At 65.2% G+C, this 22,609-nt stretch overlaps 3 protein-coding genes across 6 annotated transcripts in view; all 3 read left to right on the top strand.

Annotated features, from left to right (window-relative positions):
* Nucleotides 1–1,887, top strand: part of RPS6KA2 (ribosomal protein S6 kinase A2) — a 67,213-nt gene extending 65,326 nt beyond the window's left edge. The window contains exon 23 of the mRNA XM_055135147.1: nt 1,526–1,887. Within this exon, the coding sequence (XP_054991122.1) occupies nt 1,526–1,549 (24 nt within the window). The 3' untranslated portion in view covers nt 1,550–1,887. The remainder of the gene's footprint in view (nt 1–1,525) is intronic.
* Nucleotides 1,888–3,979: 2,092 nt separating this feature from the next.
* MPC1 (mitochondrial pyruvate carrier 1) lies at nt 3,980–8,845 on the top strand. Of its 2 annotated transcripts, XM_055135222.1 has the most exons (5): nt 3,982–4,151; nt 6,564–6,567; nt 7,735–7,831; nt 8,080–8,212; nt 8,443–8,845. In XM_055135222.1, the coding sequence occupies exons 1-5, from the start codon at nt 4,081–4,083 to the stop codon at nt 8,462–8,464; spliced, it is 327 nt and encodes a 108-aa protein (XP_054991197.1). In that variant the 5' UTR covers nt 3,982–4,080; the 3' UTR covers nt 8,465–8,845. The 2 variants fall into 2 exon arrangements, with proteins under 2 accessions (XP_054991198.1, XP_054991197.1); XM_055135223.1 differs by lacking the exon at nt 8,443–8,845 and having other exon boundaries at nt 3,980–4,151; nt 8,080–8,216.
* A 6,170-nt stretch (nt 8,846–15,015) lies between these two features.
* On the top strand, nt 15,016–20,287 carry SFT2D1 (SFT2 domain containing 1). Of its 3 annotated transcripts, XM_055135151.1 has the most exons (8): nt 15,016–15,150; nt 15,897–15,983; nt 16,609–16,691; nt 16,969–17,050; nt 17,894–17,929; nt 18,348–18,406; nt 19,177–19,206; nt 19,889–20,287. In XM_055135151.1, the coding sequence occupies exons 1-8, from the start codon at nt 15,088–15,090 to the stop codon at nt 19,926–19,928; spliced, it is 480 nt and encodes a 159-aa protein (XP_054991126.1). In that variant the 5' UTR covers nt 15,016–15,087; the 3' UTR covers nt 19,929–20,287. The 3 variants fall into 3 exon arrangements, 2 of the variants coding, with proteins under 2 accessions (XP_054991126.1, XP_054991125.1); XR_008629772.1 differs by lacking the exon at nt 19,889–20,287 and having other exon boundaries at nt 16,969–17,929; nt 19,177–19,207; XM_055135150.1 differs by lacking the exons at nt 18,348–18,406; nt 19,177–19,206; nt 19,889–20,287 and having other exon boundaries at nt 16,969–18,030.
* Nucleotides 20,288–22,609: the final 2,322 nt, after the last annotated feature.

Genomic DNA, 22,609 nt, shown 5'->3' with positions numbered 1-22,609 from the left:
GAGGGACACTGGGGAGGGCCAGGACCTGTCCCCAGAACAACAGCTCCTCGGAGCTGGAGAGGAAGGAGAAGTGTCCAGGAGGGATGGGGCCCCCCTGCTGGCCCCCAGAAGTCCCTTCGCTTCCCAACAGGAAATACTAGTGGCTCCTGGAGCCCACAAAACCCGTCCACAGTGTAGAGCCCCACGTCTGCTGGTCTGAGCCCCATGGTCACATCGGGCGCTGTGAGTCCACGCACCTCCCCCAGCCTCCACCATCCAACTGGGGGGCTTCAGAGGCACAGCCCACAACTGACTTGGGGGGAGGCGGCTGCAAGTAGCCCCCAGATGAGGCTGCTCCTACCTGCCCACTTTTCACACCCAAGTCTGCAGCCCGGAGAAAAGTAATGTGGGATTTCCTGTCTCCACCACACACACGAACACACATGCACACTAATACATTTGCACACATTAATACGTACACGCAAGTACACACAAACATACTTGCATACACTAACAGACGTGCACACACGAATACATACACACTATCACATTTGCACACACTAACGCACTTGCACACACTAACACATGCACACACTAACACGCACACACATGCACACAATACATACATGCAAGCACACACAAACATACTTGCATACACTAGCAGACTTGCAGACACACATGCACACACTATCACACTTGCACACGCTAACACACATGCACACACTAACACGCACACACTAACACATGCACACATTAATACATACTCGTAAGCACACAAACATTTGCACAAACATACTTGTACACACTAACACACTTGCACACATGGGACTCTCCCTCCCGCATTGCTGCCCTCTTCCCTGGTGTCCAGCCTGAGGGAGGACCCCCCTCTCCCAGGGGCCCCGCCTGATCCCCAGCAAGCTGGGAAAGAGCTGGACTGAGAGGAGCCGCTGCCCGCTGCCCCAGGTCTGGAAATGCGGCCCATTCCCTCGGCCCCGGTGCCTTCCTGGGCTGGTCAATAGGAGTGAGCCCTGGGGAGCACAGTGCGAGGGAGTAGCGGCCGGCCCACTGTCGTGTACTGGGGACAGGAGTCCATGTCTCAGTGCTTGGAGCATGGAGGAGTCGGGAGAAAGGTCCGGTCCCCCTGACCACCCAGGGGAGACCCAGGGAAGGGCTGTGGGGAGAGAGGCCCAGACTGCTGTCTCGGAGCTGGTCACTCCGGGGACGTGTCCAGTGACGGTGACTGAAGGTCTGTCGGGGCGGTGCTCTGGGCTTTCTGACACGCATGTGTGCCAGCTTGTGGCTCTCCAGCCTGCACGGCCCCCGCACGAGCTCCGCAAAACAGCAGGTCCAGCGCGAACCTCTCCTTCCAACCGGCCCGGCTGGTGGACAGTGCAGACCTATGCTTTCAGGCCCGGACCAGTGGCACCGACCCAGGGGTTCTCGGAAAGGAGCTGCCGAGCTGCCCCCGGGGCCCCAGGGTCCTGCGTCTCTTCGCCTGACCTTTGAGTGCAGAGTTGGCAAAAGTGGGTGAATTTACATTCAACAGAGAAGAAGCCAGGCGTTCTGGTGAGCAACGCGGCTGGACAATGCTCCGGACCCGAGACCGGGCCAGCAACACCGGGGATCCAGACGGAGGAGGTACAGCCAGCACACCTTCTCCAGATGGAGCCCCAGCGACACTGAGCAGCAACTAACACGGCTCTGGGATGCGGGACTGGGACACATCCGAGCAGCCGCGGGCCGCTAACGAGGCCGTGCCACCTTTTCTAAACACTGAAAACATACAATCTTTTAATGGAAAACTAATTATCAAATGCTTCCTTGGTAGTAGGGCTGTCTTTCTTGGGGGGAAACTCCAACAACAATAGTGAGTTTTGTGTTGAAATATGGAACGTAATCAAGGTGAAGAGAAAATGAAGTGAAATTCATCAGTTATACAGTTGGGGGTGGGGGGGCGGGGGTATACTGGGTTTTTTGGTGGTGGAATATGGGCATTGGTGAAGGGATGGGTGTTTGAATATTGTATAACTGAGACATAAACCTGAGAACTTTGTAACTTTCCACATGGTGATTCAATAAAAATTTAAAAAAAAAAGTGGGTGAATTTACTTAACCTGTGCTGATGCAACATAGAGCGGAAATGCTTTTGCTTCAAAGTAAATTATTCTCTAAAAAGTAATCTTTTCCCAAGGACAGTTTTTTTCTTTTTTTAACAAGAAAGCAAAGTGCTAAAGGAAAATGATTTCCAGTCTGGGATTCAGTCCATTTTGGAAAAGTTGCCGGGGAAACCTGTGTGTGTGAACATGCTTCTTACAACTGTGGGCCGATGGAACCGACAGAGGCCTGGGCAGCTCGGACCCCCGAGTCACTGAATGACTCGGTGGGCCGCAGACACAGGCCGAGAGAGCCAGGCGGAGAATGTCTGTGGGAGACCGTGCGCGGGTTGCGATACTGACAAGAAACCAAGAAAGTGTTTTGGGGGTGTTTTTGTTTGGGGGCCACACCCTGCAGTGTGGGCCCTGGCTCTGTACTCGGGTGCCCGCCCTCGGCTGGGTGTGGGTGTAGGGGGTACCCGGGCTCGTGGTTGCTGCTGGCCGGCTCGTGCTCCAGGTGTTTCCCCCTACCCACCCCACCCCCAGCCCGCCCAGCCTGTCCCCACCAGCGGCCCCACTGTGACCCTGGCAAGGCACAGACACCGCGGGCACCGTGTCTTCCCCCTCCGACACCTTCAGGCGCCGTGTGTCCCCGCCTCAGTCACCTGCACTGAACAGGTGCCTGCCCATGTCCTTGTTTGTCTGTCCTCCCTCCGGCATCAAGCAGTGACCCTGGATGCCAGGGGCACCCAAGGCGGATTCAGCCGGGGTGCTGGGGGCACAGGCCTTCTGCGGGGCAAAGCTTCGTGTGCTGAGTTGGCAGAGAAAGCTGGTGGCTCGAAAGACAGCTGAGAAACAGGCTGCGAGACTCCACGGACACAGGGATGCAGGGACAGGACCCCCGAGAACAGCCCGAGAAAAACCTGGTCTATAGACAGACACGGTCCAGCTGCCAAGCAAAAGGTTTCTAAGTGTTCAAAGCTCACCTGGGCGTCTGGCGTCTGTACTAAAGTCTCGCCCGCTTGCTAGGTGGGGGAGGGCCGGCTGGGGCTGCCCACAGCCGATGACAGGGAGGCATGAAGACTTCCCCTGGCCCAGCGTTAGCGCAGGGTCGGGGGCACTTGCCCTGAGCGGGGACAGCGGGGTCCCACCCCCAGCATCCCACAGGGCCCCCCACGTGCTGCCGGGAGTGATTCCTGAGCATTGCCAGGCGGGACCGAGAGAAAGAAAAAGGAAACAGGGGCCTCGGTGGGGCGTGGGGGGCTGGCGTGGGAACTCGCAAGTACGTGATGCATCAGAACAACCTTGTAACCTGGGTGTGCGAGGGGGCCGGGCGGGGGGCTGCGGCTGGCACGCCCCCCCCACCCCCGTCACTGCAGGCTCCTCAGTTCGCAAACAGGAATGCTGGAGACACCCTGGCGACCGCCGCCCTGGGCCGCCCTAAGACCCCGGCCCGCACAGTCCTCCCCCCCCCCCCCCCCCCGGTGCAGCCGCACGCCGGGCCCGGGGCCCTGGGGCCGCACGCGCTGCCCGGCCGAGGGGACAGGCCCGCGGTGTTCCCACTGGGCAGCGGGCGCCGCGGCTCAGGAGCGCCTCCCGCGGCGTCCACCCGCGCCGGCTGCGTCCAGCGCCCGGGGCCCGGCGGCCGCGTCCCGCTCAAGGTGCCCTTGGGGCGCGACCGGGCCAAGCCGCAGTGGCCGGCCCCCGCGGGCGCCGCTCCCGCCCCGCCCCGCGGCGGTCACCTAGCAACCGGCAGCCAATCGCCGCCGCGCGCCCGGCGCTTTACGGCCGCGGGTCGAGCGGGCCGCGGGCCCCGGGGGGCGGGGCGGAGGTGTGCGGCCCGCACGAGCCAATCCGCGCCACCGGCCCGCGCCCCGCGGCCTCCCATTGGCCGAGGGCGGGCGGCCGTCAGGCGGGGCCGTGCTGTCGCGAGCGGGTCCCGGTGGCCGGGCCGCGCGGGGCGTCTTCGGGCTGGGACGGCGCGGCGGGCGCGGTGTCCGGCGCGGCCATGGCGGGCTCGGTGGCGCGGAAGGCCATGGAGTACCTGCGCAGCAAGGACTTCCGGGACTACCTCATGAGGTGCGGGGGGCCGGGGGCGCGGGGGACCCTCGGGCGGCGCGTCCTCGCCCCGCAGTGTCCCCGCGAGGCCCCGGGTGTCCGGGGGTCGTGTCCCGGGGTTGTGGTCCCGCGAGGCCCCGAGTGTCCGGGGGTCGTGTCCCGGGGTCGTGGTCCCGCGAGGCCCCGAGTGTCCGGGGGTCGTGTCCCCGCAAGGCCCCGAGTGTCCGGGGGTCGTGGTCCCGCAAGGCCCCGAGTGTCCGGGGGTCGTGTCCCCGCAAGGCTCCGAGTGTCCGGGGGTCGTGTCCCAGGGTCGTGTCCGCGCGGCCCCGCGGAGGCGGCGGTGGCGACCCCGAGTGTCCGCTGTCCCGTGACCTCCCACCGGCGGGTCCCCTTGGGCATCTCCGGGCAGCCCCCGCGTTGGACACGCGTCAGTCCGGCCTTAGGGGCGGCAGCGTGCAGGGTCACTCCCAGCGCGCTCCGGGGTGGACCTGGGCCCTCGGGCCCCCCGTGCCCGGCCAGTGACCCCTGCCCCCGGGCCCGCGGCCGCACCTGCTGTTTAGTGCAGAGCCCGGCCCTCCGGCAGGCCTGCCAGTGCCCCCTCGGGGTCACCCCCTGCGCCCTGGCGTTGTGTCCTCCTCCCGCCTGTTTCGGCCGCACTGGCAGGGCACTGAGTCGCGGGCGGCTGACACTGTCCTCTCCTTGGGCGCAGGAGGAGGGCGCGTCCTGTCCCGTGGGCAGGAAGCAGGTGAAGGTCAGGCTCCGCCAAGGTGAGGCTGTGGGTGGGTGAGCCCAGGGCTGTGGCTGCAGGCTCCCGGACTCCCTAGGCCAGCCCGGGGGCTCGGTTCCTCCCGGCGCCCACCGCGGGAAGTGCCCCCCTCTCCGCCCGGGCACCTTGCACACGGCACAGGCGAGAATTCCAGGAGCTGTGAGGGTGTAGGGCCGCCTCGTGTGCCCCAGATCCTGGCCACCCCCTCCAGAACATAGACGAGACCGTGTTTTGGTTTGGGGGCCACGCTAGCAAGCCCTGGGGTCACTCCTGATGGGGGCCACGTGGGGTGCTGGGGGTCACAGCCCGCCGCCCTGCCCTGCTCTCTCTCTGGCCCCTTTGATTTATCTTTGATTGTTGCCAAGCAACCCTTGGGTTCTTGGACTGGCTCTGGTTCTGATCGGTTTCTTCCAGCCTGGTAAGAACTTTGAATCAAGACTTTTTTTTTTAAAGAAGTTATTTTCATATTTTTTTTCTTGATGAAGTAAATGATCACTTTTGCTTTCTCTCCTCCCATTTCCTCTCCTGGATTTTGGTGTGAGAAAGATGAGGATGGAGAGGAACGTTTTGGGGTCGGACATATGACCATGTTTCATGGCCGCCAGCCCTGCGGAGTGTCCGGCGGGGAGCTGGGCCAGGCCCGGGATGTCCAGCCCTGAGCGGGCTGGGAGAGCCTCTGGCTGCACGTGTCACGTTGGCCTTACACACCGCGACTGCCACGCAGTCAGGGAGGGTCCAGTCCATCCTTCCGTCCAGCCGGCCCCGCGTCAGTCTGCTCAGAGAGGGTGGTTCCCGTCGGCCGTGTGGGGAAGAGGAGCGGGGGCTGGGGCAGAGCTACAGCCGGGAGGGCACTTCTTTCCCAGTTGACCTGGGTTCGATCCCTGGCATCCCACACGGTCCCCTGAGCACAGCCGGACAGTGGCCAGGCCTGACAGAGCCGGGACCAGCCCCTCAGGATTCCACGTGAGGGACAGACCGTGCTGTCCATTGTGTCTGCTGTCTCCGGGGGTGCTTGCAGGCTTGTGAATGCTCGACCAAGAAAGCCCTTAATAGGTTTCTGCCTCAGGATAAATCTTCAGGGCCGGAGAGTTAGTGCAGTGGGCAGGGCTCTTACTGGAATTAAAGGCAGCGTTAAAAAAGAGAGAGAAATCAGGGTATTTTATATAGTTTCATGCTCTTGGCCCCAAGTTACAGTTCAATGTGGCAGCCGTCAGGCCAGTTTTAAAGAGAAGTGATGAAGACTTCTTGTGATACTCTCGTAGGGCTGTGGGTTCCCGCAGGGGGTGCAGCATCTGCCCCCCGCCCGGTTCCTTGCAGGGTGCGCGTGTGGGTCCCAGAGCCACCGCGAGTGTTGGGGCCTGTTGGAGTCAGTAAGCTGCACCTGACAGGTGTCTGTAGTTGTGTTCACGTTGGTCGCTTTACTCGTGTAAACGTGGCTCCTCGTCGCGTGTGTGACTCCTGTGGGTGGCGCCATCCTAGCGGCCTGTCTGCTCTGAGGACCGGGCGCGTTCCCGAGTGACCCTCCTGTGGCAGAGCCGGGCTGGGCTGCTCAGGGCTGTGCGGTGGCACCTGGGGCGGGCGGGGCGGGCGGGGTCTTGGAAAGCATCTCACTTTCTCCTTCTTCCTTCCATGCCCGCCCGGCCTGACCCTGGACTCCTCCCGAGCAGCACGGTAAGAAGCTGGGCCCGCCCCCTCTCGCTCTGGCCGGCCGCAGGGCCAGGCTGGTGGCCGGCGTCCCCTGTCCCTCCCACCGGCTGCCACCCCGCAGGCCCGGGGCAGGGAGGGAGAGCGCGGGCCACAGGGCCCCTCCCCTCGGATCTCCTGGCTCGCGCCTCGTCCCTTCTGAGCAGCCCGGGGCGCAGGCTGGGGGCCGTGGTTCCCCGCGGTGCTGCACCCGGGGCCTGCGCTCCCCACTCCAGCCTTGCTTCCAGGGCCTGCGCTGGGCTGCCCGCCCTCAGGAGAGCCCAGCAGAGCAGCTCCAGGGAAGGGACCCAGAGGGGAGTGCCTGAGGCCCCCGGACAGCCGCTGTCCCGCTCAGACTGCGACAGGGGCTGTCAGACCCCAGAGTCTGCAGCGGCCGCACCCCCACGTGGTCTTCACACAATGCACCTGGGGCCGGCCAGCGGTGCCTCCGCTGCAGTCGTGCGACACCAGTGACTGCCCCTGTTAGTTTCTGCCCCCGGGTGCGAGAGGGGCCCTTCCGTGTTGGCCACCAAGGTGCTTGCCTGGGCGTTGCCAGCACCCGCGGAGGATGCACTTCGGTGACCTGGGGACGTGGCCCCACTTCCGTCTGGGCCCCTCGGGTGGCGCCTTTGTTCCTCTTACAGGGGCGCTTGGCCACGAGGGCTGGTGCTGGCGTAGCACGAGAAACTGTTGGCCCAGTTGTTGACAGTTGCTGCTGTTAGCTGACACCTGCCCCCCAGTCTGATTTCTTGGCACCGGGGGGCTGGCCGTAGACTCACCCCGCTCTCCTCCCCTCGCTGAGGTGCTCGCTGCAGGTGAAAGGACCAGGTGTGGGTCGCTGGACACACAGCTGGGTGTCAAGGTCACAGAGCGGAGTCTCCCACGGAGGCTCTCGTTGCTGCCGGAGGGAATGAATTGTGTAACTGGTTCATTTCGCTCCCAGGTCCTCCGAACACGACAAACAGGTTACTTCACGGGTGGACTTTGGAAAGGAACCAGGTGGCGGTCTCGGCACCTGCCCGACTGCTGACTCATGGTGCCGGTGCCCAGGACACCCCCCCGCCCCCCCCCCCGGCAGACCCGGGGCCTCCTGACCCGGTCCGCCCCGGTGGCCAGGGCTCACTTCCCTTCCTTCTCTCCCTCCGTCCTTCACAGCACTTTTGGGGCCCGGTAGCCAACTGGGGGCTTCCCATCGCCGCCATCAATGACATGAAGAAGTCCCCCGAGATCATCAGTGGGCGGATGACGTTTGGTAAGGATGTGGTGGGGTGGCCCTGTCTGGGGCCCCAGGGTCTCAGGTCTGGGCATCACCGCTCCCCCAGGAGGTGCTGGCGGGGGGGGATGGAAGCCACGGGCAGGGCGGGCTGCTGGGCTCACCCGCCTTCTTTGGCGGCTCCCGCGCGGGAAGCCCCCGGCCGTGGCCTGGGTGCCCCTCTCCCCTGCCGAGGGCCTGAGTAGGACCGTGGCCGGGTCCCGAGCGGGCCCGCGTTGTCCTTGCAGCTCTCTGCTGTTACTCCCTGGCCTTCATGAGATTCGCCTACAAGGTCCAGCCTCGGAACTGGCTGCTCCTGGCCTGCCACGCCACCAACGAGGTCGCACAACTGGCCCAGGGGACCCGGCTCATCAAATACGAGTAAGCGCATCCCGGATGCCTGCTCTCGGCCTGAGCACTCCGGGAGGGGGGGGGCGGTCTGACCCCTGCGCCTAGGGCTGTGGTGGGCGGGCGCGAGTCTGTTTGCCGTTGGCCGTGGGGAGCCGGATCCCAGACAGAAGCTGTGGAGTCCAGCCCGGCAGGGCAGTGCTCCCGTTCGGTGGAGGTGTGCGGGGCCCCAGCTTCTCACGCCTTCCTCTGTCGATCCCCAGGTTTGCTAAGAAGACGACATAGGGTGAGATGCCGCACCCGCCCCTGGCAGGGACGGCCCGGCCTGCAGGACCCCCAGTCGCCGCTGTCCTCAGGAACTGCCCGGCTGAGGGATGTAGTTTTGCTAACAGACTATTTTTCTAGACGGCAGAGCCCGCCCCCTGCAGCCTGCCCGCACAGAGCCACCCTGGTGCCCTCGACCCCCTCACTCCAGTCTCGGCCCTCTCTGCAGTGAAGCGTGACCTGTCAGGGCTTCTCCCGAGAAACAGAACAAAGTGTGTGACTGAGCCCTGCAGACGGCCGGCCGCGGGCCCGCGCTGGTCTCCCGTGTCCGGAGAGGCTGTTTCCTGCAGCGCATGTGCCGAGTGCTGACTTCAGGCAATAAATCATTGCAATATTTGTCAAGCCAGTGTGACTAGTGTCGTGTTGTCTGCTGAGAACCTTCTGGACTTCCCCCGAATGGTGGGTGGGTGGGACGGGCATGTCGGTGGCCTCGCAGCCCAGCCCCTCAGCACCGGGAGAGGCAGCGAGCACCATGCTGGGAGCTGGGTCTCCTGGGGACTGGCCTCGGGGTGCGGAGCTGCACACGCTGTACAGTCACCCCAGTCGGTCCCGACTCTCCCACACCTGCCCGCCCTCAGCCCTGCCTGCCCTGACGGGGGCCCTGGAGCCTGGCCCTGCCCTGCTGCTCCTCTCCAGTGGCACAGGGACCCCAGGGTGACCCTGTTCCTGCCGGTGACTGGGGCCCTTCCTGTCTCCTGCCTGTTCCTCCCATGGCTCCCACACAGGTGAGAGCACACCCACCCTCCGAGGGGCCGCCCCCCGAGTCGTGTGTTCCCACTGCCGCATGTGACATGCCCACGACAAGCCAGTGCTTGCGTCAGGAGTGCAGTGAGAGTCGGAGATGCTAATGAGATGCTAATGGGACGTGACTAACTCTTCCGAGACAGACCTGGCACCCACGCGCGGCACCGCAGCCCTCGTGGCCTCCGTCAGGCTGGCAGGGGCACAGCCCCCGTTGGCCGACGGGGGCTTAGAGCTGCCAGGACCCAAGTGTGGTCTGCGGGAGAATCCCCCTCCCCGGGCCGACAGGACCCCGAGGCCTGTCTGGGGGCAGTGACCAGCACTGGCCGCCAGCGCCCCTGCCCACACGGTCAGGGAAGTGCCTTAGCCGGCCTCAGGGTCCTGATCAGCTGCTTCTCCTGGGGCTCGGGGCCCACCGCCCCGGTGTTAGCTCCCGCTGCTGCTGGACAGTGTCCAGGGAGGCCCCTGGGAGCAGTGGAGAGGCCCCAGGTCAGAGGTTGGCCTGCTGCTGCTGTGTCCACACCGGGGCATTTGGCCGGTCAGGTTTGCCGAGTCTGGCCCGGGTCACTCAGGGTGCTGGGGTCTGGCTGGGACTAAAGAGGATTAGTGAGGGTAGCCCTTGTGCAGCCCCCCATGGACGGGTCAGCTGGGGCTCCAGAAGGACAGACGATGACAGGGCCGTGGGGACTCGCCCCTGCAGCTGAGCCTCACACACGCCCACGGCCGAGAGCCTCCTGACCCAGCCAGGACCGGGCACAGGCTCGGGGCACGCGCTGAACCGGCGGTCACACCGTGGGACCCCTATGGCGCTGCCTGCCAGCCCCGCTTCCCTCAGCCAGTGCTCCTGGCAGAGCCCCCAGCCGAGGGGCTCCCAGGTGGGGACCCCTAGCCGAGGGCATTGCAGACGAGAACACCAAGCCGGCCTCTTCTTTGGGGCTGTGTCACTCAGCCACGCAGCACCGGCCCCTTCAGGCCAGGGAGCCGGTACATGGTCTCAGCTCAGGCCTTGCCCGCCCCAGAGGGGCTCGGCCGAGGGAGGGGTCCCCGCAGTGCTCAGACTGTCAGGTGGGGGGTTCCCGAAAGCACTCAGTGAGTGATGCCAGAGGGGAGGGGCCCCGAAGTGCCCAGGCTATCTGGGACCCTCCAGCCCTTGGGAGGGGGGAGTGCTGAGGGCTGAGCATGGGGTCCTCCTGCAGGGCCTGCAGTTCCAGGGACCCCCACAGACCCCCGGGGGCAGCTGCACCAAGGCCAGTGCCCCCCGCTGCCCTGTCTCCCGGCCTGGAAGGGTCAGGATTTCTATCAGAGTTTCGAAAGTTGTCATTTTTATTTTGGGTTTGGGGCCTCAACCGCCTCGCTCAGGTCAGTCCTGGTGGTGCCTGGGGCCCCTTCACGAGGTGGGGGATGGACGCCCGTCCCCTTCCTGTCCTCTCTGCATCCAGCGGCTGCTGCCCACACCCAGGAGGGAGAAGCTCTGCCCAGCGGGCCGTGTCCTGTTCCAGCAGAGTCTGGGGGATTCTCCTGGGAGGACTCGGGAGTGACATGCGTCCCCAGGGGCATCGGCCGCCCAGCCCTGCAGCCCCCAGCTCTTTGCTCCCTCAGGCCAAGCCGTGCAGAGAGGACTCAGCCTCATGGGCAGTGCTGGCTGCAGCGAGAGGACAGCGGGCAGGGCGCCTGCCTCGTACACGGCCGGCCTGGATTCGATCCCCAGCACTGCTGGGGTCCTCCCAGCCCCTCCAGGAGTGATCCCTGGAGCAGAGCCAGGGGTACGGCCTGAGCACTGCTGGGTGTGGCCCCCCAACAAAACCAAGCAGCAGACAAGCACAAAAGAGGCAGTGCAAGGAAACCTGATACTGGACTGCCCAGGAGGGTTCTCAGTCCCGCACGGGAGCCTCTCACGTGTCTCCCACGGTCGCCCAGCCCGGGGACGGCACCACTGCTTCTGCCGGACAGGCCATCCTGGGGATGTGGGCTCCAAGCCCCCAGCCCCCGAAAGGAAGAGCAGAGTGCAAACCGCGAAGCCAAGAGCTGGAGATGTGCACGCGGGGCCCGAGCGCCCAGCCGGGCTCTTGGGAAATAACCCGCCTGCATGGCGCGTGCAGTTGGCTGGGCCGCGGGGCGGGACAGGGCGGGCAGAGGTGTCCCTGCATGTCCTGGGCGTGCAGGTGTGTGCCCTGCGGGTCCCTTGGGTGCTGAGTGCTGCTCTGGGCCACAGGTCAGCCGCGCCTCTGGCTGCTCTCCCCTGGACACAGCTATGGTGTTGCAGCAGTTTCTGGCTGCGATGACAAGGGGCCCCAGGGCTGCTGCCAGTGCACACCTGCCGGGGATGGGGCAGCCGCCCCTGCGCCCCTCAGTCTGGCAGGGACTCCGCTGACGTCTGACCCAGCAGACGGAGACCCCCGCCCTGCGTCCCTGAGGCAGTGAGTGGTGGCTGCCGGGCCTCTATGTCTGGAAATAGTTCCTTACTCCGCTGAGGTAACAGATAGCCCTACACATGTTGCTTGTATGCATATTCACAGTGTAGGACCATGTGTGCACACGTACGTGGTTGCACACGCATGCGTGTGAGATATATCAGAATGTGCTCACGTGTATACAGTATACGCCAACTCCTGAGCCGCCCGAGTTTCTCTGCAAATCTTGCCTGCAACCTCAGAACCACCAGCTTGGGAAACGCCCCTTTCGCGTGGACACCCACCAGGTCCTGTGAGTGCCGCAGGGCTAGGAAGGTGGGCACGGGCTGGGGTCTGAGGAGGAGCAGGCAGTGGCCAGGGGCTGTCCGGGCGAGCCCACCCCTTGGGCCCTTTGGAAGCGCATGTGCCTCCCTCTGCCTTGGGGCCCCCAAACCCATGGAAGGGAGAGGAGGGCGGGTGGTCCCTGCTGTGCTGAGCGTGGGAGGGAGGAAAGGGGGTCTGTCCATCAGACCAGACGAGGCAGAGCAGGGGCATGCGGGACCCCAGTTCATGGGGCACTGCCCACCCCCATGAGCACCACCCGTTTTGGCCCCAAAATTCAAAACCAGGAGAAACAAATTCACGGTCAGTTTAGGAGCCAAACACCTTGACTTCACACTTGATTTTTGGAAGTCTAGAGCTCTGTGCGAGCAACGGCTTTTCCCGTTCGTGAGCTGGGGGCAGCCTCAGGGTGTCCGGGCCGGGCGGGCGCAGGAGCAGAGCCCGCGGGGCCCATTTGCTGGCCGGCACTGCCACCTGGTGGTCTGGAGCCACGGCGGGAGTGGCTCACTGGTAGGTGCGTCCAGAGCATAAGCTGCACATGCACCCGCCCTCCGCACACGTGTGTGTGTGAGACCCACCCTGTGCACGTGTGTGTGTGGGAGACCTGCCCTCTGCACATGTGAGGGAAACTTACCCTCTGCACACACGTGAGGAAGACCCACCCTCTCACATGTGTATGGGAGACCCGCCCTCTGCACGTGTGTGACCCAGCCTCTGCACACACGTGAGGGAGACCCGCCCTCTCACATGTGTACGGGAGACCCGCCCGCTGCACATGTGTGTGAGGGAGCCCCACCTTCTGCACGTGTGTATGAGAGCCGTGGCCTCTGGGGGGCAGAAGACAAAAGCCCTTCCGGCAGGTTCCGCAGACAGGTGACTGGAGAGCGAGGTGCGGCCAGCAGACCCACGTGGCCGTGTGCCAGCTCCCAGCCAGCCCTTATATGGCTCGAAAGGCAGAGAATGTCTCCAGACCCCCAATCTGCCGGGAGGGGGCGGGGGAGACTTTTCAGTAAACTTTAGAGTCCCAACTGCTCATTCATGCGTGCAGAAATAAAAATATTTAAGTGGCATCTCCCATGCCACGAGACTCGGCTGGACTCTGGCAGTATGTGGAGGTGAACACGGGGGAGCTGAGTTCAGGGGCTCACCCTGTGTGCGAGGAGGGGGCTGTAGGTAGATGCACCAGCCAAGCCACGCCGAGAGCGTGTCTGACGGGGCCAGGCTGGCTGGGAGACCTGCACACCCTCAGCTTCCCTGGCTTAGTGATAATCCTCCCAAATCCGATCCACCGGGCAAGAAACGCGAGACGAAACTCGAGATGGGTCTGTAGCCACAGCTGCACGCACGGGGACGAGGCCTCACTCCGCAGATCCCTTTGTCCCTGGGTGTCGGGCCGGATGTTCAGCTGCTCAGCCTGTTTCCTGACGTTTCTTGTCACCGTTCTGTGCTGCACCTGCACCGGCAACCTAGCAGGAGCCGACTGCCACGGGGTGCAGCTCGTGGGTGCCGGAGGCTAACAGTCTGCAAGGCACCAGCGGTTCTCTCCTCCCTCGGATCATGCAGAGGCTGCTCAGGGCAACACTGCCCTTGTTTTGCTTGGCCTGAGGCTAGCATTCCAAAAATCACAGTCCACCCAAGTGGATGCGCAATCTGTGTTATTTCTAGGCAGAGCTTTGGAAAGAAACCCAGCCAACTGAACAAAATCTCTGACGCAGAGCGGAGTGAGGAAGGGAGTCGATGGCCATTGGCTCAAACACATCCAAGCAACAGCCCCCTGTGCCCAGGAGCGGCGGGAACCACCTCTGAGCAAGAGCGCAGATTAGCAAACGCAGAACCCGTGCATAAGGGGCCCACAGCTAAACATGCTTTTCGGCAGGAGGTTCTGGGCCACACTTGGTACTCGGGGAACCCTCCGGGGGTGCTTGGACCCTGTGGTGCCAGGGATTGAGCTTGGGCCCCTGCACGCAAAACACATACGATTCTTATTCAGCCCTCCTGACAGCCCTGGCCGCGCCCTCGCCTCGAGAGAGTGGGACCCCACAGGGGCTGCCAGGCCGGGCGCAGAGCCCAGGAGGGCAAATCTCTGAGGGCAGCTGGGCTCCTGGCGAGGCCAGGGCCAGTGTTACTCTCTAGGTAGACCTGGGCCGGGGCTAACACGGAAACCCTCCGTCAAACGTGGCTTGGCTGGCTGGCCTGGAGCAGCAGGACAGGGGAAAGGTGCTCGCCCTGCATACGGCCAATGCGGGGTGGTCGCTGGACCACAGGAGTGACCCTGGGCCGGAGCCAGGAGCCAGCCCTGTGGCTCTGGGCACTGTAGGGAGCTCAGAGCCACGGGCGCGGGTCCGAGCGGGGGGGGGGGGGTCAGCAGGCCTAAGCAGGGTCAGCGGGTCGGAGTGGGGGTAAGCGGGCCTAAGCAGGGTCAGCGGGTCGGAGCGGGGGTGAGTGGGTCGGAGCGGGGTCAGCGGGCCGGGGCGGGGTCAGCGGGTCCGAGCGGGGTCAGCGGGCCGGAGCGGGGTCAGCGGGTCCGAGCGGGGTCAGCGGGCCTAAGCAGGGTTAGCGGGTCCGAGAGGGGTCAGCGGGCCGGAGTGGGGTCAGCGGGTCCGAGCGGGGGGTCAGCGGGCCTGAGCAGGGTCAGCGGGCCGGAGCGGGGTCAGCGGGCCGGAGCGGGGTCAGCGGGCCGGAGCGGGGTCAGCGGGCCTGAGCGGGGGTGAGCGGGCCGGAGCGGGGTCAGCGGGTCCGAGAGGGGTCAGAGGGCCGGAGTGGGGTCAGCAGGTCCGAGCGGGGGTGAGCGGGCCTGAGCAGGGTCAGCGGGCCGGAGCGGGGTCAGCGGGCCCCGGCGTGGCTGCGGACACCACGTCCCAACACCAGCGCCCGCGCCCGCGCGTCCCCAGACGCCTCCCAGCTGGCCGTCCGGTGACCCCGCGGCGCCGCGGGAGGAGGCGGGGCCGCGCGGGCGCTTCCGGCCTCACTGCGCACGCGCCCCGGCAAAGCGCGCCTGCGCGTCGCGCCGGAGTGACGCGCCGGAAGCGGAAGCGGAAGCCGGGATTCCGGCCGCCGGGGTTTCGGTTCCGGCTTCCCTGGCGCGCGGAGGACGGCGGCCCGGGAGCGGCCATGGACAAGCTGCGGCGGGTCCTGAGCGGCCAGGACGACGAGGAGCAGGGGCTGACGGCGCAGGTGGGCGGCCGGGCGCCGGGGGGGCCGCGGCGCCGCCCCCCGCCCCCGGGACCCCGACACCCCTCCTCGCCCCCCGCGTCTCCCCGCCCCGCCGCTGCGCTGGGGCCGCCCTGCCCCCTCCGGGTGGTCTCCCGCCGGCGGGGCCCCTCGCCCGTCCCGGGACCCCCGGGCAGGGCCCCCGCGGCAGGCCGAGACCTGGGCCCGAGCGGGGCAGGAAGTAGCGGGCGGGCGCGGGTCCGGGCGGGGGGCGGGGGCGCCGCGCCGCAGCTAAACCCCTGTCTGCCTTTCATGCCAGCCGAGGAGGCGCGGACGAGCCCGCAGAGGTAAGGAGCGGGCGGGGGAGTGGGCGAGCCGCCCCCCCCATGCGGCCCCGGCTCGGCGCCCTGCCGTCCCGGAGACTGACCCCGGGCCTGGAGCTGGGTGGGGGTCACCCCTGCCCCGGGGAGTGGGGCCGGTGGCGGCCCCCAGAGCCGCCCCTGGGGAGTAGAGGCCCGGGGCCGCCGCATGCGACCCCCAGGTCTGCCGCTCCTGCGGGGGCCCGAGTGCTGGACGGGGCGGGCACAGCCTCCGTGAGTCCTCCAGGGGACTTTCCCCTGTGGGGCTCCCCAGCGTCGCCGGCCACCGCCCAGGGCCGGGCGCCCGCGGTGGTCTGGAGGCGTCTCCCGCGCGTCTACACGGGCCCTGAGCACCCCACCCCCGCGCCCCGCTCCCTCCCGTGGTGGTCACGCGCTGCCTCTCCTGACCAGAGCCTGGACACCGCGTCCCTCAGCTTCAGCACCAGGCTCAAGTGGTTCGCCATCTGCTTCGTCAGCGGCATCTTCTTCTCCATCCTCGTGAGTGAGCCCGCGCCCTAGACCCGGGAACTGGGGCGTCCCGGGGAGACACTCTAAGAGTCCGTGGGGCTGTTGGCTGAGGAGTCTGCAAGAGGAGGGGCGAGTGGGCCATTGAGGCCGCGTGGTCTGTCTTTGTCTCTGCAGCTGGGTCTCTCTCTCTCCCTCTCTCTTTCTCTTTGTCTCTCTGCAGTCTGGTGTCTCTCTGTCTCTGTAGCCTGGTCTCTCCCTCTGTCTCTCTGCAGTCTGTCTCCTGTAGCCTGGTCTCTCTAGCCTGATGTCTCTCTGTCTCTCTCTGCAGCCTGGGGTCTATCTGTCTCTCTGCCGCAGCCTAGTGTCTCTCTGCAGCCTGGTCTGTTTCTCTCCTGTAGCCTGGTGTCTCTCTGTCTCTCTGCAGCCTGGTGTCTCTCTGTCTCTTTATGCAGCCTGGTCTCTCTCTCTCTGTCCGTCCCTCTGCCGCAGCCTGGTGTCTTTCTCTGTCTATGCAGCCTGGTTTCTCTCTGTCCCTCTGCCGCAGCCTGGTGTCTCTCTGTCTCTCTCTGCAGCCTGGTGTCTCTCTGTCTCTCTGCCGCAGCCTGGTTTCTCTCTGTCCCTTTGCCGCAGCCTGGTGTCTCTCTGTCTTCTACAGGGAACTGGCCTGCTGTGGCTGCCCAAGGGCATGCGTCTCTTTGCAGTGTTCTACACCTTTGGGAACATCGCGGCGCTGGCCAGGTACGTCTGCAGGTCGGGCCCCTCGGCCTGCGTCCCCTGTGCCCGTGGCGGGCCTGGCCCTGAGTTGGGACTGACCTGCTGGCCGGCAGCCCAGGACCAGCTCGGCGCCTTGTCTCCCCGCCGGGAGCTTCGGGGAGGCGGGCGGCCGGGGCGGGCAGCGGGCGTCCAGGGGAGCCCTGGGCACAGCTGCTGCCGCGGTCCTTAGTCCAGGGGGGTCGCCCCCGTGTGCTCAGGAGTGACCCCGGGCTCACCGGCCTCTGCCCGCTCCCGCACACAGCACCTGCTTCCTGATGGGGCCCATGAAGCAGCTGAAGAAGATGTTTGACACCACGCGGCTGCTGGCGACTGTCCTCATGCTCGTGAGCAGCAGGGCGCGGGCGGGACGGGCGCCCCCCACGCCGGCCAGGTCTCCGGCCACGTCTGTCCACTCCCACCCAGCCGGGAGGGCTGGGTTGTCTCCGCCTCTCAGGGGAAAGACCTTGCCCTGTCAGCCCGTGCCAGACTCGCTTGGACCCGAGGGGCAGTTTGCCCAGCCCGTGCCCAGCGATGCCCGCCTGTGTGTGCCTCACACCCCTGCCCCCAGTCTCCCTGCCGCACCCGCTGCGTCTGCGGTGACGGGCAGCGGCCTGCTCGCACTGGACGGGACCTTGGGGCCCTGCGGAGACACGAGGCAGCCTGGTCCCTGCCCACCCTGTCGCTCTCCAAGTTCTCAGCAAGCTGCTCATCAGTCCCTGCGGCCGGCGGGCCCCGGGGCCGGCACTCCCGTGCCAGCAGAGATGGTGCCGTCCCCAGCCCGGTGGCCGGTCCTCCCCTGTACTTCCCTTTTTTGTTTTTGTTTTGTGGAACTGCACGCTGAAGTGCTCAGGGTCACTCCTGGCGATGCCTGGGGCCCATATGGGGTGTCGGGATGGGGTGTCGGGATGGCGCCTGGGTCGGCCACGTGCTGCACTCCATCCCCATGCGCCAGGCACAGGGCTGCGCTCCCGTTGCCCGACTTAGCTGGCGTGGGGGCTTCTCAGCGTCTCCTTGGATCGTGGCGGGAAGAAGCAGTGCCATTCCTGAGCCCGCCTGCGTGGGGCCCCTCGCACAGGGTGGGGGTCCAGCCCAGACCAGGCAGGGGTCTCCCGCGTCCCTCGGGACAGCTCTGCCGGTAACGGCCGGGGGACAGCTGGTGCCTGCTCTCACACTCTCTCTTCCCCCAGCTGTGCCTGGTGCTGACCCTCTGTGCCGCGCTCTGGGTGAGTCCCGCATCCTCGGGGCAGGGCTGTGGGCACAGACGCCTGACCCCCGAGCACGCTGCGGGCCCCTCACTCACACCCCGCTCTTGGGACATGGCCAGCTGTTTGTGAGCAGCAGCTGAGGACGCGGACCCAGGCCTGACCCAGGCCTTGAGACGGTTCCAGAGTCACCCGAGCTGGCGGCCCCCCGTGAGGCAGCCCCCCAGGGCCCGCAGGGAGCCACCGAGCCAGCGGCTGGGCTGAGCCCGGGAGGTTCCAGCCCCGACACCCCCACCACGGCCGGCCCTTCCCGAGCTGCAGCACGTGCACTTGGACTCGGGGACTTGGGGGGGGGGGTGCCTCCGGTGAGGTGGGACTGGTGGTCACGGGGCGGTGGCGGGAAGCCAGGCCTGACCCGCCTCTGTGTCTGCTTTGACAGTGGGAGAAGAAGGGCCTGGCCCTGCTCTTCTGCATCTTGCAGTTCCTGTCCATGACCTGGTGAGTCCGGCACGGCCTCGCCACGCCGTGGGGTCCCCAAGTAAGGGGCTGGTGTCGGGGCCGGGGAGCGGTGGGCCTGCTGGGCTTGCGTGGTCAGACTCCCCTTCCTACCGCGGCTCAGCAGTCCAGCGTCCGCAGGGCCTTGGGGGTGAGGCTATTCCTCCCTCGGCCGCCTCCCTGTGGCGTCTGAGGCCGGCAGTTGGCCCCCACGCCCGGGCCCACCTGTCCAGGGCAGAGACGGCAGCCACGGCGTGCCGCTGCCTCTGGTGAGAGGACAGGGACAGTGGTGGCACTGCACGGCTGTTCCCACTGCTCTTTGGTCTCGGGGCCACATGCAGTGCTGGGTGGGACGTGGGTGGGCTGCCCGTGTGGCCAGCCCTCCCGCTCCGCCCGTGTGCTCTTGGCTGCCCTGCACAGAGACACCAGAGGAGAATGCAGTATCCTCGTGGTTTCTGCTTTCAAGAACGTCACTTATCGGGGCTGGGGGTTTGGTGCAGTGCTAGGTGCTTGCCTTGCGTGACCTGACAGGCTCGGTCCCCAGCACCCAGGGGAGACCGTAGCACCGCCAGGATTGAGCCCTGAGCACGGCGCCAGGAGTAGGCTGCACCACTGCATGTGGCTCCAACCCAAACCGGTCATTTGGGCCCAGCCTTTTCATTAGAGAAACGGCTGCCGGTGGTCTCGGGTCCGAGTCCCAAGTCCGGGCCAGACCTGCGTGGTTCAGGAGGACTCTGGGTGTCCAGAAGCCTGAGCCGCCGACTCTCTTGCAGGTACAGCCTGTCCTACATCCCGTATGCCAGGTGAGCCGCCTCCTCCCCGCGCTCCCGTGAGGCTCCCACACCACAGGCCTCGCCTGTCCCCAGGGCTGCCTCCTGTCCCTAGAAAGCGGTTTGCGCTGTTGTCTCATGAGTCCTTCCGCAGAGCAGCTGTGTTTGAAGGGGCTAGTGACGGGAGAACCGGAAGGACGGTGGGCCGGGGCGGTGGGGGGCGGGGGGAGTGGAAGTGGGGCCGGGGCATCTGCAGCAGGAAGTCGTGAGCGCCTGGGTCCTCAGAACAGCAAATAACCAGCCAGTGGGGTGCAAGGCCTCGGCAAAAAGAGAAAGGAATTCTGCTTTCTGAAACAAGGCTGTGGCCAGAATGAGGTCTGACGTGTGTGTTGAGGCGCGTCAAGGCAGCGGTGGTGGCCACGCGCAGATTTCCACTCATGCTGAGGGCCAGGGTTGTGAGGCCAGGTGTGGACGCCTCTGGGGCCCAGTCTGCCGCTCGGGGAAAGCCTTAGTGGCAGTGCTGGGCGCTCGGTTGGAAGTACCTGGTCCTTTCAACAATAGGGGAAGCAGAGCGAGTCACGTCCCGAGACGAGGCCGGGAGTGGGGCGGGCTGGGGGCCGCGTGCACACCTCAGGCCCACTCGGCCCACTCCGTGGGCCTTTGTTACCTGGCGGGAGCGTGTCTCAGGCTCGGTGCTTCCTGTCCCCGGCCACAGGGACGCAGTGATCAAATGCTGCTCTTCTCTCCTGGGCTGAGGACCAGCCACTCCTGGAGACCCCTGGAGGTCGATGCTCGGCTTCTGGGACATGTCCCCTGTTCAGATGCCGCCTGAGCCGCCACTGACCCCGGTGCCTGGGGAGGGGCCTCCCCTGCCCTCCCCGGGGCCCCCAGTCATTGCCAGTGTACGTGATTATTGCCAGTTTGTTCAAGTGTCTGAGATGTGAATATCTCAGGAGAAATTCAGCAAGGTAGAATCAGTTTTGTGCCTTTTTAAAAATGTATGTTTTTTAAAGCTTTTATAAAACACTTAACTGTGAAAGTTTTTACTTTAAACTAAAGATCGCTTATTATATGTAACACATAATATATAAACTTTTTGCAATGTTGAAGTAAACTCACTAGTGGACATTCTGTTTCTGGGTCGCTTGCGTAGAAGTTCCCAGGCTCGCCTCCCCTGTGGGTGGACGCTGCTGGCCATGCCACTGGGCAGCGCCCGGCACGGAGAGAGGTGTCCTGGGGGTGGGGGCCTGTCTGGTGGCGGGGGGGTGGTCGGGGTCTGTGGGTGAAGGTGCTGTGGTGGGTCAGGGCCTCCCCCGCAGGCCTGAGCATGGAGCACCCCGAGGAGGGGTGGCCAGGCGTGGGGCTGACGGACGGGAGGGCCACGTGGACGGGGAGAAGCGGCCTTCTCCGTGGGCTGCAGGAATCGGGGCCCTGAGGAGACGCGGGGGAGCCCTCGCGGCGTCCACTGAGGCTGAGTGCTGGCTCCAGAGACGTGCCGCGTGGCCCCTGGGCGGGCGTGGGTGGCCGGCAGAGGCTCCGCAGCAGCCTGGCCGTGCACTGCAGGCCCTGGGGGGCGGGAGAGGGCGCAGACGTGTGTTCAGTCGGAAACACCCGGCTCGTCGTGGGCGGCGGGGAACTGGCCGCGTGGTGCCGGGGGTGGGCCTCCTCGGGGTCTGACCCAGCCCAGACGGCTACAGAGCCCCGGCTGCACCAGGGAGCGGCGAGCTGCCTCCTTCCCCAGCACCGGCGTGAGCGGACACCCGCCTGCAGACGCCTCACGGGGTGCAGACTCTGCGCCCCCAGCTTCCCCGCCAGCTGCGGGGCTGCTTCCTCTGCTTCCCCGAGCTCCTCTGTTGTACTCTTTTTTTTTTTTTTTTTTTTGCTTCTTTGGGCCACACCTGGTGATGCTCAGGGGTTACTCCAGGCTCTGCACTCAGATATTACCCCTGGCAGTGCTCAGGGGACCAAATGGGATGCCAGGAATTGAACCCAGGTCGGCCGCATGCAAGGCAAACGCCCTCCCCGCTGTGCTGTCGCTCCAGCCCCATCTGTTATACTCGATCCGAGAGCTCGCAGTGTTTGTCGGGGGGTGGGGCTGGCGCAGGGCCTGGGTACGCGCTCTGCTCTGGCGCAAGGCTGCAGGTGCAGGCCAGCCCTTGCAGCTGAGATGAACACCCCCCACCCCCGGGCAGTGGTCCTGAGCGGGGAGAGGGCTCCTGGGGCCACAGCAGAGCCCATGGAGGGGGCCTGGGGGTGCAGGGATGACACCAGCAGTGAGGAGGGCCAACCCAGACACACACCCTGGTCCCGGGTGCTCAGAAGGTGCTCCGGGCACGTAGGGGTGCTGGGCTCTCCCTTCACGCCGGGACACTGATCTGTCGGTGAGACCCCCCAGGCCTCCACTCCACTGGACACATGCATGCACACACAGGCAGGCATACGGCATGAGAACAGACACAGGATGCGTGTGTGCACAGCACGATCTGTATACATGCACATACGCCTCCGTGCACGTGCATCCAGGCAGCACGCACACAGACTCACTCATGCACACATAAGCACACGCCTCCATGCACGTGCATCCAGACAGCACGCACACAGACTCACTCATGCACACGTAAGCACACGCACACACAACTGGAGAAACAAGAAAGACCTGAGGAAAGGCGGGAGTTTCCGCTGAACTCTGGAAACAATTCGCCCTGCACCTCTTCCTGTGGAGGGCAGGGGGCGTGCGTGCCCGTGTCCCGAGGGAGGTGTCCTGCCCCGCCCCCTTCCTCCCCCCATTGCTCTCCTAGCTTTTCTTCAGAAGTATTTTCACAGCACACACAGCGGTGCCCAGATGTGGGCCAGGGGAGCTCCTTAGGCTCAGGCGGGTACTCTGGCGCTCATGGTCCTCAGTGGTACTGAGGTGAGATGCTCAGTGGTGCTCAGGTGGGGTAAGAAGATGCTCAGCAGTGCTCAGGTAGGATACTCGATAGTCCCAGGTGGGGTACTCAGTGGTGCTCACACAGGGTACTCGGTGTGTTCAGACAGGGTACTTAGGTACTCAGTGCTACTAGGACAGGGCACTTGGTGCTAGGAGGATACTCAGTGGTGCTCAGAAGGGAACCTGTGGGTTCACAAGTGTGGGGGGTGCTCGGTGCACGCAGTGGCTGAGTGCCGCCTCCCCGAAGAGGGTCAGAGACGGGGACTCCCAGGCTGATGGTGACATGGCCCGTCCTTGCAGAGCTGCTCTCGTGCGGAGGTACTGGACTGCACGCAGGGGTGGCTGATGGTTCAGAGGGAAGTGTTTCGGCGGGGCCGGTTCTCTGGGGGAGTTGGCTCAAGGAGACGCCCCGTCTCTCAGGGACACCTGCACTGCTCTCCTTCCCGTAGTTGTGCGGAGTCGACAGTTAGGTTTACTTACTAACACTCGCAGGTATTGGATAAACGT

The sequence above is a fragment of the Sorex araneus genome, chromosome 4 (assembly GCF_027595985.1).
Source record: "Sorex araneus isolate mSorAra2 chromosome 4, mSorAra2.pri, whole genome shotgun sequence".
Lineage (NCBI taxonomy): Eukaryota > Metazoa > Chordata > Mammalia > Eulipotyphla > Soricidae > Sorex > Sorex araneus.
Note: the sequence above shows the minus strand (reverse complement) of the source record. Positions and strands in the feature narration are given on the sequence as shown.

Bases quoted from the DNA above. Each gene is read 5' to 3' on its own strand.
- MPC1 (XM_055135222.1), top strand. From the start codon at position 4,081: ATGGCGGGCTCGGTGGCGCGGAAGGCCATGGAGTACCTGCGCAGCAAG. The intron at 7,832-8,079 runs GTAAGGATGTGG...TTGTCCTTGCAG, and splicing joins CAGTGGGCGGATGACGTTTG to CTCTCTGCTGTTACTCCCTG. The intron at 8,213-8,442 runs GTAAGCGCATCC...GTCGATCCCCAG, and splicing joins ACCCGGCTCATCAAATACGA to GTTTGCTAAGAAGACGACAT.
- SFT2D1 (XM_055135150.1), top strand. From the start codon at position 15,088: ATGGACAAGCTGCGGCGGGTCCTGAGCGGCCAGGACGACGAGGAGCAG. The intron at 15,984-16,608 runs GTGAGTGAGCCC...TGTCTTCTACAG, and splicing joins GCATCTTCTTCTCCATCCTC to GGAACTGGCCTGCTGTGGCT. The intron at 16,692-16,968 runs GTACGTCTGCAG...TCCCGCACACAG, and splicing joins AACATCGCGGCGCTGGCCAG to CACCTGCTTCCTGATGGGGC.